This window comes from Sciurus vulgaris (genome assembly GCF_902686455.1).
Source record: "Sciurus vulgaris genome assembly, chromosome: 4".
NCBI lineage: Eukaryota > Metazoa > Chordata > Mammalia > Rodentia > Sciuridae > Sciurus > Sciurus vulgaris.
Genome location: NC_136464.1, coordinates 100,032,957 through 100,047,984, shown reverse-complemented (window position 1 = coordinate 100,047,984; position 15,028 = coordinate 100,032,957). Strand labels below are relative to the sequence as shown.

At 41.5% G+C, this 15,028-nt stretch overlaps 1 protein-coding gene across 3 annotated transcripts in view; it reads left to right on the top strand.

Annotated features, from left to right (window-relative positions):
- LATS2 (large tumor suppressor kinase 2) overlaps nt 1-12,928 on the top strand; it is a 76,222-nt gene extending 63,294 nt beyond the window's left edge. For all 3 annotated transcript variants that reach the window (XM_079138835.1, XM_079138833.1, XM_079138834.1), the window contains 5 exons: nt 1,033-2,453; nt 3,401-3,983; nt 5,265-5,447; nt 7,322-7,428; nt 10,527-12,928. In XM_079138835.1, coding sequence (XP_078994961.1) covers nt 1,033-2,453; nt 3,401-3,983; nt 5,265-5,447; nt 7,322-7,428; nt 10,527-11,021 — 2,789 coding nt within the window. In that variant the 3' untranslated portion in view covers nt 11,022-12,928. The remainder of the gene's footprint in view (nt 1-1,032; nt 2,454-3,400; nt 3,984-5,264; nt 5,448-7,321; nt 7,429-10,526) is intronic.
- Nucleotides 12,929-15,028: the final 2,100 nt, after the last annotated feature.

The following is a 15,028-nucleotide window of genomic DNA, read 5'->3' as shown; positions in this document are numbered from 1 at the left end:
AAAGCCATTCTCCAGCTGGCCATCCATGTCATGATTCTTGAGACCGCAGCCTTAGAGCATGATACCAAAGGGAAACAGCAGGCCCCCTCCGAATGATTTCCTTCCTCATTGCCTTTGGTGTGGTGTGCTCACTGATGCATCTTTTTGGCCCTGGCAGCACAGAGCCATCATTGGGCTCTGACTTCTGCTCAATGCCAAGGTTACTGAGGCCTTTACTCTGCCAGGTATTTAAAGGTAGGTGGGAGGACACAGCCTTTGGACTACAGCACCCTCTGCCAAATCAAGCAGAGCAGAGCAGTCGTTGTAAGGAACTGAAAGGAGCCTTTGTCCCTCCTTCCAGGCGTGTTTTAAATGAGTAGAGATTTTCAAAGTGGAAAAGTCAGGAATAAGGAAGCAGCAGCAGAAATCCATCTGGGTATTTGTAGAGGGATTCTGCGTGGTTTTTACTGTTGTTGTATATATGTTGTTTTGTTTTGTTTTGTTTTAATAAAGATGAAAATCCTTAATTTGAAAAATAGATGAGGGTCTGGGGATGTGGCTCAGTGGTAGAGTGCTTGCCTATCACGTGTGAGGCGCTGTGTTCGATCCTCAGCATCAAATAAAAATATAAACAAAATTTTAAAAATTTAAAAATAGATGAAAATAAAGTGGACATTTGGATAATGGCTATGATTCTACTTTTAGAGAAAAGCAGACTGAGAATCATGTGATGGTAAACTTGTCCCAAACAACCTGGGTATGTCATGGAGAAAACAGAGCCGACTATTCAGATGGTTCCCTAGCATGACAAGATGGTGTCCTGGGTGCTATGTCCCCAGGAGGACTGGGAAACTACAGTCCTTATGGCCAGTGACCCTACTCTGTGCCCTTTGGCCTGAAGTCTCCCCCCCTCATTCTGGTATTAAGGGGAGCCCTCAGTTGAAGGCCCTGTGCCAGCCCCAGGGATACTGCCAGTGTGGGGATCAGTCAGAAAGTGCCAGAAGCACCTGACCACACTCTTCTGATGCTACCTTCCCATTCTTTCTACTGCAGGAAAGGGCCTGGTGCCCACCCCGGTGACAAGGAGACCCAGCTTCGAAGGCACAGGGGAAGCGTTCCCATCCTACCACCAATTGGGTGGTGCAGCCTATGAGGGCCCAGGCTTTAGCACAGATGGCCCCACACCACTGGAGGAAGTGCCACGACAGTACATGGATTTCCTCTTCCCGGGAGTTGGTCCCCACAGTGTGCCTGGCCACCAGCACTCACCCAAGGCCTATGGTGCCAGCATGGAGGCAGTAGGAGCACATTTCCCAGCCACCTGCCCCGCCGGTCCGTCCCTGCCACTTCCAGGTGCGCACTATGGCCGCACGCACCTCCTAGTGCCCGGGGAGACCCTGGGCTACGGTGTGCAGCGCAGCCCCTCCTTCCAGAGCAAGACACCACCCGAGTCAGGGGGCTATGCCGGCCTGACAGCCAAGGGCCAGGGGGCCCCACCAGGCGCCAGCATCACCTTCCCAGCGCCCACTGCCGGACTGTATGGCCCTCATGTGCACCACAAGCAGGGTCCTGGGGCCCACCAGCTGCACGTGATGGGTGCCCGGGGCCAGGTGTTTGCTGGTGACAGCCCACAGCAAAGTCTGCTGGTCCCCTCCAGAAACAGCCTCAATGTGGATCTATATGAGCTGGGCGGTGCCCCAGTGCAGCAGTGGCCAGCAGCCACACTAGCTCGCCGTGACTCATTGCAGAAACCCGGCCTGGAGGCGCCACGCCAGCATGTGGCCTTCCGGCCCGACGGCCCAGGACCCAGCAGGACCAACTCCTTCAACAGTCAGCAGCCGCGGGCCGGTGCACCAGGCCAGGCTGAGCCTTCCCTGCCTACCCCCAACACTGTCACAGCCGTGACAGCCGCACACATCCTGCACCCAGTGAAGAGTGTGCGGGTACTAAGACCTGAACCACAGACCGCTGTGGGCCCCTCCCACCCTGCCTGGGTGCCCGCACCTGCCACTGAAGGCCTGGACTCCAAGGATGAGCATGCCCTGGGCCTGGGTGCCACTGGTGTCTACCCACTGGACGTGGAATACAGTGGCCCAGACCGCAGATGCCCACCACCACCCTACCCCAAACACCTGCTGCTGCACAGCAAGTCTGAGCAGTACGACCTGGACAGCCTGTGCGCCGGTGTGGAGCAGAGCCTCCGTGGGGGCCCAACTACAGAGCCCACCGATAGGAGCGACAAGAGCCACAAGAGTGCCAAGGGAGACAAAGGTGGCAAGGATAAAAAGCAGATCCAGACCTCTCCAGTGCCAGTTCGCAAAAATAGCAGAGATGAAGAGAAGAGGGAATCGCGCATCAAGAGCTACTCCCCATATGCCTTTAAATTCTTCATGGAGCAGCACGTGGAAAATGTCATAAAAACCTACCAGCAAAAGGTCAACCGGAGACTGCAGCTTGAACAAGAAATGGCCAAAGTAATTTCTCATTTTATTCTTACCGTTTGCCTGGCTCTTCCCTCCACTGGTAATAGGAATCACAAGAGAGACGTACTATTCCTAATTTATATACCTTTATCACAGACCATAATCTGGTTATGGGACCAGCAGCTTGGAGTACTCACAAATGTGAATACCTCCCTTTCTCATTTCCTCTTCTTTCTGATTTCAGGAGACTCTGATAGCTGTCCATAATGTTGCTAAAAGGCAAATTAACAAATTGATTTTTATGGTGTGGCTTTACACAAATTTCTTCATAGCTTACTTGTTAATGTAACATTTTGGAAGAGCAGAAATAAAGTTTGAAGTTTTATAAATTAAAATTGGGGTTCATAAAGAAAAATATATCTAGTAATAATCCAGTTATCCGTCCTTAAAGTTTTAAACTCGTAAAGAATATTTTAAACGTATTTTATTTAACACTCAAGTACTAGGAAAGGTGATTTTTAATGAAGTTTTTCAAATTAAAGTATAACACTAAATTTAAATCACACGAATTTAAATCACTCTAAATTCTAAAAATCAAATGTGTGTTCTTCCTGTTGTCCATATGTATTTACTTGTTTTGTTTTCTCATTTCTTTTGATCTAGTGAAGTATTAGATTGTTCTTGGAGTTCCAGGAATGTTATAGTCCCTTTTCCCACCAACTTTCATTAATAGAGGTTTCTCTTAGTTTTTGGAACCTAAAGTCACTTAGAGAAAGAACTCTATTCTCTCTGACCTTTGGATTTCCTATGTAGGTTCGTATCTACATATGAAAATAAGGAACAAAACTGATGATTATTTTGCTTGTAGTAGATTAGACCCATTCTTCTGTATTTTCCTTTCTGTAGCATCCACTCAGTTCCGGGGCCTCCCCCGCCTCTTTCACTTGCTACCATAGGATCCCTCTAAAGTAACTCCTTCTGATTTTCCTTGTGTGCAGGCTGGACTCTGTGAGGCTGAGCAGGAACAGATGAGGAAGATCCTCTACCAGAAGGAGTCGAATTACAACAGACTGAAGCGGGCCAAGATGGATAAATCCATGTTTGTGAAAATCAAGACCCTGGGGATCGGTGCCTTTGGAGAAGTATGCCTTGCTTGTAAGGTGGACACTCATGCCTTGTATGCCATGAAGACCCTGAGGAAGAAAGATGTCCTGAACCGGAATCAGGTGGCCCACGTCAAGGCTGAGAGGGACATCCTGGCTGAGGCGGACAATGAGTGGGTGGTCAAACTCTACTACTCCTTCCAAGACAAAGACAGCCTTTACTTTGTGATGGACTACATCCCGGGGGGGGACATGATGAGCCTGCTGATCCGGATGGAGGTTTTCCCTGAGCACCTGGCCCGGTTCTACATTGCAGAGTTGACTCTGGCCATTGAGAGTGTCCACAAGATGGGCTTCATCCACCGAGACATCAAGCCTGACAACATTTTGATAGATCTGGATGGTCACATCAAACTGACAGATTTTGGCCTCTGTACTGGATTCAGGTGGACTCACAATTCCAAATACTACCAGAAAGGTATTATCTTAGGCATGCCATATCTAGTTTCCACTCTTGATGTATTTTAATTATACAAAATAATCATTCCCCATCCCAGTGGCTCCTAATCATTTTGAAATTATCCATCACTTCATTATTGTATAAAGTGTGATAGCCTTCCTTCCCTAAAGGAAGAGTATGATATGTGTGAGATTTTTTTATTAACCCATTAAATCCCACATTTTCAATTATAAATACTTCAAAAAAATTGACACAGGTGCATTAAAATAAGTTGGAAATCATATTCTAGAGCTTATATTGTTATATTAATATTATATCATAATTATGATTCTATATAAGTCTATATAGTGATTTTATACATTATATACTATATTTAAGTTTTCATAGGTGTTCCACATCTGGGCTGATGGGACAAAATTCATTGTTAGTGGATTTAATTCTTACCACATTTTAGACATGTCATGGGACTCTTATGAAGAACTATCACTCTTCCCTATTTAAGCAAGTAAAAAGTACTTTACTTTTACTTTTAAAAAGTAAAAATCTCAGAGGCTGGATTCAATGATACAGGTCTGTAGTCCCAGCTACTCACAAGGCTAAGGCAGGAAGATTACTTGAATCCAAGAGTTGGGGGCCTGCCTAGGTAATGTAGCAACACCCCATCTCAAATAAATAGAAGCCTCACAGCTTCCCAAGGAGTCCTTTTTCATAGCTGACCTGGATCTGTCTAATATATAATTTAATTCCACTTCCGGTGGTTCTGCTATTTGGAAAGGTCAAAAACAGCTGTTCACTATCTTACTAATGGCTGGGATACTTGAAATAGCTGTGTTAGTCCCAAAGCTCAGACTTTTAAAAAACTCAAAATGAACCTAAATCATTCACTTTTTCTGGAATTTAAGTCACTTTTTTTCATACTTTTAAAATTCTTTTTAATTGTCCCATGCTTATCAGAGGCTTGCTAACGCCTTTTGATATTAGCCTGATGATGATGCCCCAAAGTTCTTCCAGGCTGTATTATTCACGTCTCACTGCCAGCTCAGCACAGTGTAGTTGGCTGTTAATGCTCCAGCCATCATTTCTGCCTTGGCACTGATATTTACCTCACAACTTGTGTCTCAGAGCCCTGGAACAGCAGCTGTCACTGTGGAGCAGTTGGGGAGGATCCTTCGTCCTAACATGTCAGCAGCTGATTAGAATTACTTTTCTGCTAAGCTATGGATTTCATTTCATTGTTTAGTAGTAAAAACTCATTTTGTTTTGTTCTCTTCTCTCACTATCCATGATTCCTCGGTGAAGGGAACCACATCAGACAGGATAGCATGGAGCCCAGTGACCTCTGGGATGATGTGTCTAACTGTCGTTGTGGGGACAGACTGAAGACCCTGGAGCAGAGAGCACGGAAGCAGCACCAGAGGTGCCTGGCACATTCCCTAGTTGGAACCCCAAATTACATCGCACCGGAGGTGCTCTTGCGCAAAGGTATGCCACTGGGCTGCTTACTCCCACAGCCAGCTTCTGGCTTAAGGCCATCCTTACCTTCAGCTGCATGGAGCCAGGTGACCTCTAAGAAGTCTCTCCAGCTCTAGCTTTCCAAGACTAAACTATCCCTAATAAACAAGCCTCCTGCTTCTCACCTCTGTTCTGGAAGTACCCTTGCTTCACACACCATTAGGCCAAAGTCTACTTGTCCTTTTCTCTGGCTGAGATGTATGGGGTGTGAGCTTTCTACCTGAGGACCAAGGGAATGGCTTTAGAGTTGGTTTCCACAGAGTCAAATGATGGAAACAACTCTGGGGCCACTCAGTCTGCCTAAACCATCATTTATGGGCTTTCTCTTAAATCTCTTTTGCCCAAGTTCCCAGCCAAGTTATACCACATCCAACTCATAAATATTGTTTTCCACCAAATCTCCCTACTAACCCAAAACCACCTAGGAGGTAAGATTTACAGACGATAGTGGGCATAAAATCACCATTACTCAATAAAATTTGTCTCCTAGATGGATGTTTCATTCTTTCAAATACAACATTTGATTCAGAGCAAGAGGATCCTTCAGTGATCCTGCATGACCTCTAGTGACAATAGGCTATTGCTCTGATTCCATATAATAAAATCTAGACTTAGGCTGCCTTTCCTTCACACACATTGTTTGAAGTGTTTGCAGCCAGCAAGACCAGTTCAAGTCAAGGTTTCTGTTAGCTGTGGTAATCCAAGGCAGATCACTGAACCACTCAGCACCACGCATATGGCAGTTAACTCCTCATGAGCTTGTGAATACTAACCCTGGTGCCTGGGAAAGGCCTCACATCCCCTGCCATGTGAACCGTTCCAGAGGAGCCAGTGGTCAGGGTTATTCTGTAGCCTCCAGTGCCACCTGGGACAGGAAGAGACTAGATGGAGGGAGAACACAGGGGTCCAGCAGGTCTCCCCGTAAACTGACCTCTCACATGTTTCCCACTTAAGAAGGGTTAGGTGACAAGAAGACTAGCCTGGCTTGATTGGAACCTGGGGCTCTGAAAGAAAAGTGGGAGGAAATCAAAGATAAATAAACCTGCTTCACGAAATTCTTGAGGCTGTCCCTGATCACTCCAGATGGGGACTCTGAGGCTCCATCAGGGTCTCATACAAGGAATATGTCTTGGGTTATAGTGAATATTGTCCCGTTGTCCCCTTTGCCAAAATAGCCTGCTCTCATCCTCCTCGTCTTTATATTCTTCAGCTTGTTCCAAAACTGACTTAGAAGCCTCCCCAGGAAGCCCTCCCTGTCTCCTTACCTGTCCATTTCCCAGTCACGGCACTTTGTTTTATGAGTGTTTGTTTATGTGATCTTTAAGAACTTAAAATTCCTTTTTTTTTTTTTAAACTGGGAATTGAACTCAGGGGTGCTTTGCCACTGATCTACATCTCCAGCCCTTTTTAAGATAGGGTCTCACAAAGTTGCTGAGGCTGGCCTTGAACTTTCAATCCTCCTGCCTCAGCCTCATGAGTAGCTGGGATTATAGGCGTGTGCCACTGTGCTGGCAAGAACTTAAAATTCTCATTAACATCTAGTATTGTTTCTAACAATATCAATAATCTCTTTAAATTAAAAAGTCTTTTCTTACTATAAAAGCGCTGTGGCTCCTCTCTCCCCCGTGATGACTGTAGCATCCTGATCCTAGCGCCTTCCAGCCCACCCTTCTCAGTCTTCCTGTGTAAGGATGGGCATTTATGTAGGTCTCTCTTCTAGCAAAATGCTACATTAGCCTGCTTTCCCACTTCACAGTAAATCTTTATGTTCAGGATCTCATAGAACTTGCCTTTGAGAAGAATCTGCCAGTGCTGGGATTGAGTGAGTGACCTTTGTGTTTCAGGGTACACTCAGCTCTGTGACTGGTGGAGTGTTGGTGTGATTCTCTTTGAGATGTTGGTGGGACAGCCACCGTTTTTGGCTCCTACTCCCACAGAAACCCAGCTAAAGGTAAGCAGAAAGGAACTTACACTTGCTTTTCGCAGAGCACTGTACTTTTCTGAATCATCCATGAACCCTTGGTTGGTGTTTGACCTCTTACTATTTGGAGTAGGAGAGAAATGGCAGTTCTGTATGCTAAGGTTATTTTAAAGTAATACTGTCTTTTAAAATTATTATCCTTCTTTTTTCTTTGTGTCCTCCCCCCCCCCCCCCCCGGTGCTGGGGATTGAGCCCAAGGCCTTGCACATGCTAGGCAAGCATTCTACCACTGAGCTACCTCCTCAGTTTTGTTTCTATTTGAGGGTCTCCCTATATTGTCAAGGGTGGTCTCAAATTCAAACTTGCAATTCTCTTTCCTTAGCCTTCTGGAGTAGCTGGGATTACAGGTATGCGCTATCACACTCAGCTATTATCCATTTAAAATTTTTTTTTTTCATTTTGATAAATAGAACCACAAAATTAGACCTCAGGCCCCATATGTTTGTGTATCTGAAATTTTTAATCCATTTTCAGTATAGCATCTTGTTATTCCCAGGCCAGAACTACACAGTGAGAAGCAGTAAGGGCACATAGCAGATCACCTCTTACCACCATCTGTGCCTACTTTGCAAAGAACAAACAGAACTTCATGACCTAAAGCTAAAGAAATCATTGTGCTTATTTGGATGTTATCACTGCTGTTTGCAAATTATCAGTTGGTTAGGCTAGTTGTGTGTTCCTAATACTCATCTTAAGTCATTTAATCTGCCAACTGGTCATTTAATACCAAATAATTCATTTTAGAAATGACAACCATTTGCTTTCTGAAATAAACTATTACTTAGGGATTGAATTGAGCATTTGAAATCTACCCTCTGATGCACAACTTAGGAAGTTTTCATTTGCCCTGGAGCCCATGGTAGAGCCTGTTTAGTTTAGGCAAACCTTAAATTAAGACTTAGTTTTACTCTAAGAATAATACAATTGCAGTTTGGCCTTTTCTGCATTTTTATTGAATGCTGAACCACTCACTAATTTGCCTGTATAATAAACCAGATTCTTTTTATATTGTGGTAAAATATATGTAACATAAAATTTACCATTTTAACCATTTTGAAGTATGCAATTTAGTGCCATTAAGTACATTCACAATGTTGTGTGACCAACTCCACTCTCTATTTCCAAATATTTAACCATGAAACAATAACTCCCTCTTCCCCATTCTGCCCCCTCAGCCTCTCCTAACCTCTATCCTTTCTGTCTCTGAAGTCACCAAATTTAGGTACTTCATATATGTGGAATTATACATTATTTGTCTTTTTGTGACTACCTTATTTCACAGCATAACATTCTTAAGGTTTATCCATGTTGTAGCATATGTCAGGATCTCCTTCCTCTTTAAAGCTGAATTATAATTCTTTATGTGTGTGTACCGTACTTCATTTATTCCTTCATCAATTGATGGACATCTGGGTTGTTTCCCCCTCTTGGCTTCTGTGAATAGACATGGATGTACACATATCTGTTTCAGTTCCTGCTTTCAATTTGGATATGTACCCACAAGTGGAATTTCTGGATCATAGTCATTCCATGTTTAACTTTTAGGAAACTGCCAAATTGTGAAGAATGCCAAATTTGAGTACTTCATATATGTGGAATCATATATTATTTGTCTTTTTGTGACTGCCTTGTTTCACTTAGCACCATAGCATCCTCAAGATTCATTCCTATTATAGCACGTTTCAGAATTTCCTTCCTCTTTAAAGCAGTATTTTACTTTCTCACCAGTAGGGTATATTGGTTTCAGTTTATCCACATCCTTGCCAGTGCTTACCACCACACCTCCACACACAGCTTTTTCCTAAATAGTAGACATCTTAGTGGCTGTGACGTGGTATTTCATTGTGGTTTTCATTTTATTTCTCTAATGATTGGTGATATTTAGCATATTTTCATGTAGTCATTGACCATTTGTGTGTTTTCAGACATACAGCTTTTTTAAGACCTTTGCCACCTTTTTATAATTAGATTATTTGTTGTTGTGTTGTAGTTTTTTATATATTCTAGATATTAACTCCTTTTCAAATATATGCTTTGCAAATAGATTCTTCTGTTCTATAGATTAGTTTTTCACTGTCAACAATATCCTTTGGTGCATAGAAGTTTTTAGTTTCCATGAAATCTAGTTTGGTTTTTCTCTTGTTGCCCATGCTTTGTTATCATATCTAAGAATCACTACCAAATCCAATATCATGAAGATTTTACCCTATTTTCTTCTGAGTTTCATAGTTTTAGCTTTACTAAACAAACAAAACCACCACCAAAAAAATTCCTTAGGTTTAGCCCTCTCAAACAAATGCCCACCTACTTCTTATGCCTCACCCACGTCCTGTTACCCCAGCTGGTAGCCAGTTATATTGACCTTGTCTCACCCAGAGTCTAGGTAAAAAATAATACGGAAATCCCTTATGGTTTCTGTTCACAGTAGACACACCTCCTTGACAAATGTATTTAATGAACTTCCTAATGGCTATGTACCGTGGTTGAGCATTATGAACATGAGGCTAAGGCCAGGGATCTTTTTTTTTTTTTTTTTTTTGCCCTCCTACAAAACACTAAATCAACCATTTCTTAGGGCTGGGGACATAGCTCAGTGTACTTGCCTAAAATGCTCAAGGCCCTGAGTTCTGTCTCCAGCACCAGAAAAATCAATCAACAAACTAACCACTTGTCAATTATAATGAGCTTTGCATCTCTGTGATGGCACAGCAAAAATCCATTTGTAGCTATAGAAGCAGCTCAGACATCAATCTCTTCCTCTTTATGGAAAGCCCAAGATTCTTTGGCTATACAATATTTCTGATAGAAGAAAATAAGTATCTTTCTGTCTGTATTCACTTCAGCATCCCAAGTCTTGGCCTGTGAGCCACCTCCTAAAACCCCGCTGCCTTAGAGCTGCCCTGATCAACACTGCATCTTGTGTGGTCTGTTTTAATTGCCCTCACATTATGAAACTGGAATGGTTGAAAAGCTGTATCATCAAGTACTGTCCAAGAACTGCCCTACTGCCCTAGGCGGGCCTTGAGTCAAGAGGAGAAACTAAAACTTTGGTACTGTTGTCTCTGTAGGTGATAAACTGGGAGAACACACTCCACATTCCAGCCCAGGTCAAGCTGAGCCCCGAGGCAAGGGACCTCATCACCAAACTGTGCTGCTCTGCTGACTGCCGCCTGGGGCGGGAGGGGGCGGACGACCTGAAGGCCCACCCGTTCTTCAGCGCCATAGACTTCTCCAGCGACATCCGGAAGCAGCCGGCCCCCTACGTTCCCACCATCAGCCACCCCATGGACACCTCAAATTTTGACCCCGTAGATGAAGAAAGCCCGTGGAACGAGAATAGTGAAAGCAGCGCCAAGACCTGGGACACGCTCACCTCCCCCAATAACAAGCACCCTGAGCATGCGTTTTACGAATTCACCTTCCGGAGGTTCTTTGATGACAATGGCTACCCCTTTAGATGCCCAAAGCCTTCAGGAGCAGAAGCTTCGAAGTCTGAGAACTCAGAATTAGAAACTTCAGATCTGGTGGACCAGAGCGAAGGCTGCCAGCCGGTGTACGTGTAGGCTGTGACCCGGTGACACAGCTCATGACTTCAAAGCCCGAGTCGCCTTGGGTTCTTGAATAGGCAGATGGGAAGTGCAGGGCGAGTCTGTTTGCAATTAGTCTGTTGATTACATCACTTGAAATTCTGGTCTTCACCAAGAAAACCCAAAACCAACAAACTAAAAAAAAAAAAAAAAAAGGACTGATATCTAGCAGATCTTCATTTCCAGATTCTGTTTGATGGGTGTCAGGAATGGTCAACAGGTCTTGGAACTGACTTTGAAGGCCTTCACTGCATTGAAATAAAATTTTTAAAAGTTTAGTCCAGTTTAGAAAGAGCACTTATTTTGTTGATATCCAATTTTTCTTACTAAATTATAGGGATTAACTTTGACAAATCATGCTGCTGTTATTTTCTACATTTGTATTTTATCCATAGCACTTATTCACATTTAGGAAAAGACATGAAAAGTGAAGAACGTGATAAGAAATCTCTGTGCAATAATGTTTGAAAAAGAAAGATAAAACTCTGTTCAGATGTCACGGAGACCATTTTATCCACACAATGGTTTTTGTTTTGTATTTTTTTCCACATTTCAAAATTGTGATATAATGTTAAAAGCTGCTTTTTTTTTTTTTTTTTTTTTTTTTTTGCTTTTTGCATATTATAGCATAATAGAAAGTGTGAGCAAAGTGATATGGGTGTGATTTCAGGTGTATGGCGTGTGGAAAGTACTGCATGGGCAGGGTTTTTCTATTATAAAATTACCATATCTTGCCATTCACAGCAGGTCCTGTGAATATGTTTTTACTGAGTGTTTTTAAATGAGGTATTCTAGACAATGTGCTGATAATGTATCGTGTGGGTGAATTCTTCGCTGTGATTGTATCCCTTATTGTTTTGTTAAAGAAACGCAGATGTGTAACTGAGAAGTGATTTTTGTGTGTGTGTCTTGGGTATGATTGGATTCTTTGGGGAGTAAACATAAATATTTGTCATGTACTAAACTTATGTACATCAAAAGGGATTAATTCAGCTATACCAAAATATTTTAAGTTAATCATAGATCTGTGTCTATTTCTTGCTCTTTTCATTCTTGGTATAGCTGGCATGTGGAATCCAGTAACTACCCTACTTAATTTTTTCACCAGCAGCCCACACTGAAAGGTTAAATGAACTTTATTCCTCCTGTTGTCTTAAGACAGCTGAGATGAAATTAAACAATTTTATGGTTCTTTCCCATTTTTTAAGTGTGCTTTGAAGTGTCAAAACTTGGTTTAAACAATATATTTAGACAAATGTATTATCAAATCATTTAAACATTTTTCTAAATGTATTCTTTTGTTTAAAAAAAAGAAAGCAAAGATTCTTCAAAGTAACATTGGAATAAAAAAACAATTAAGCCATACATATTTTCTTAGACGTATAGGTGTATATATAACTATATAGATAAACACACAAAATATTCCTTATTTCAAATTAGTATGGTTCCTATTTAAAGTGATTTATATTTGAGTAAAAAGTTCAATTCTTTTTTGCTTTTTAAAAGAACTGATGCATCATATTTTTCATTATATTATTCCACATATTTTTGAAGTTCTTAGTGTAATGTATCCATTATTTAGTATATATCTAGGCAACAACACTTACAAATTTATCAATATCTAAAAAAACAATTCCTGTGTACTGGTTTACATTTGTATGAATGGCATATTCTGAAGTCTGCTGTGCTTGTATCATGACTTACAGTATTTTCTCTATTTTATAGTAATGCCATGTTGTTATTTACAGCGCTCTGACATACTTTCATGTGGTAGGTTCTTTCTCAGGAACTCAATTTAACTATTATTTATTGATATATCATTTGCCTTTGAAAAGCTTCTACTGGCACAATTTATTATTAAAATTTTGAGTCCAAATCCCTTAGTTGGTGTCATGTTTTATTGAAATTTGTAAGAGCTTGTCTTTATCAGCATTTTTTAACCTCCCCCAACACACACACACACACACACACACACACACACACACTTTCCTGGGGGTAAAATTTACCTCTTTTTAGGGTTTTGTGAGACTTAAGTGGGATATCAGATATATATTGTGGGTGATAAAATAAATCATGGATAGGAGCTAATACTTCTGCATCATGATACAGTTAAACTAAGAGGATGAGTGTAGTATCTACCCTTTCATTTAAAATGGTCAGTGGTATTAAGAAATTCGGAGGGACTGGGGTTGTGGCTCAGTGGTAGAGCACTTGCCTAGCATGTGTGAGGCACTGGGTTTGATTCTCAGCACCACATATAAATAAATGAATAAGGACTGGGGATATAGCTCAGTTTGTAGAGTGCTTGCCTGTCAAGCACAAGGCCCTGGGTTCAATCCCCAACACCGCAAGAAAAAAAAAAAAAAAAAAAAGATAAAATAAAGATCTACCAACATCTAAAAAAGTATATTAAAAATGTGATTTGTAAAAGATTGATTTGCTTTCAAATGGGTACAGTCATTTGGTTTAAAAATCAAGATATATATTCACACCTGTAATTCTAGTGACTTGGGAGGCTGAGTAAGGAGAATTGCAAGCTTGAAGCCTGCCACAGTAACTTGGCAAAACCCTAAACAACTTAGTGAGAACCTGCCTCAAAATAAAAAGGACTGGGATGTAGCTCAGTGGTAAAGCACCCGTGCATTCAGTCCCCAGTATCAAAAAAATAAAACATCTAAAAGAATATCCAAGAAATTTTGCGATCATTCCTCTCCCCACAGAAAACAAATGATAGTAGTTATTGTGCGTCCTGAGAGAAATGAAATCTTATGTAGTACACAGTATAAGAAAATGTGTATATGTTCTTTATTGCTTCCTACAGAAATAGGGGAATTTTTTTTGCAGCTTTTTTTCACTTGACAATGTGCAATGTGTCTTGGCAACTATTACAGCATGGAAACTTTTTTTCAGTGTTAGGGATCACAATCAGGGCAAGCACTCCACAAAACTACATCCCCAGCCCTCTTCTTTTTTGTTATTACTGCATAGTATTCCGCTGAGATGGTGTTATAATCAAACCAGTCTCATGTTGATAAGCATTCAGTCATTTCTGATCTTATTGCCATGTTAGAAAAAATAACCTCTTTATATATGAGAAAGTAAGTATATAGGACAGAGTTTTAAAAGTGGAATCACTAGTTCAAAACTTAAGTTTATTTGCAATTTTTATTGCCAAACTGTCCCACACTAATATTGGGAGAATGTACTCTACAACTCTCCTGCACACCTCATTGCATATGCCAAGAATGCAGGACCTGACCCTTCTTCCTGGGCCATTTCTCATGGTTTGATTTGCAGTAAGCAGCTTGAAAGAAGAAGGTGCTCTTCAGAAACAAGAAGTTTGGATCTATCTGGGTCTAAAACGTTGTCCTTCTTGTCCATTTGGGGGCAAAATGAACTGACAAACATGCTAAAGTTCATGCTGTACGCTGTGCTGTGAGAAATTGCTTTGTCTCTGATCCAAAACACTCTTGTCTTATTCCAGCATTCATGAAAGGATAAAGGATAAACGTCAAATCTCAGACCTGACAACAGGTATTGTGCCAATGCATACTCCCAATAGAATTAAATATATGGGACCATTTGCCTACAGTTTACCAACCACAGAATTTTGAAAGAAAAAAGTTGAGCATCTTTGTATATGCTTAACATCCACCTAAATATTCCTAAAAGTAATAATCCTAACTTTATGTTTTGAGTGTTGATGCTCAATGCCTACTTTAGAGAATCCCAAAAGATTTCCATTCCCTGTCAGGCTTGGTGGAACACGCCTGCAATCCCAGGGACTCGGGAGATTGAGGCATGAGGATCACAAGCTCGAGGTCAGCCTCAACAACTTAGTGAGACCCTGTCACAAAAAAAAAAAAAAAAAAAAAAAAAAAAAGGAACTGGGAATATGATCAATGGTTAAGTGCCCCTGCATTTGATCTTCAGTATAAAAAAAAAATTTTTTTTTATTAAAGAAAGATTTCCATCCTCTTTTC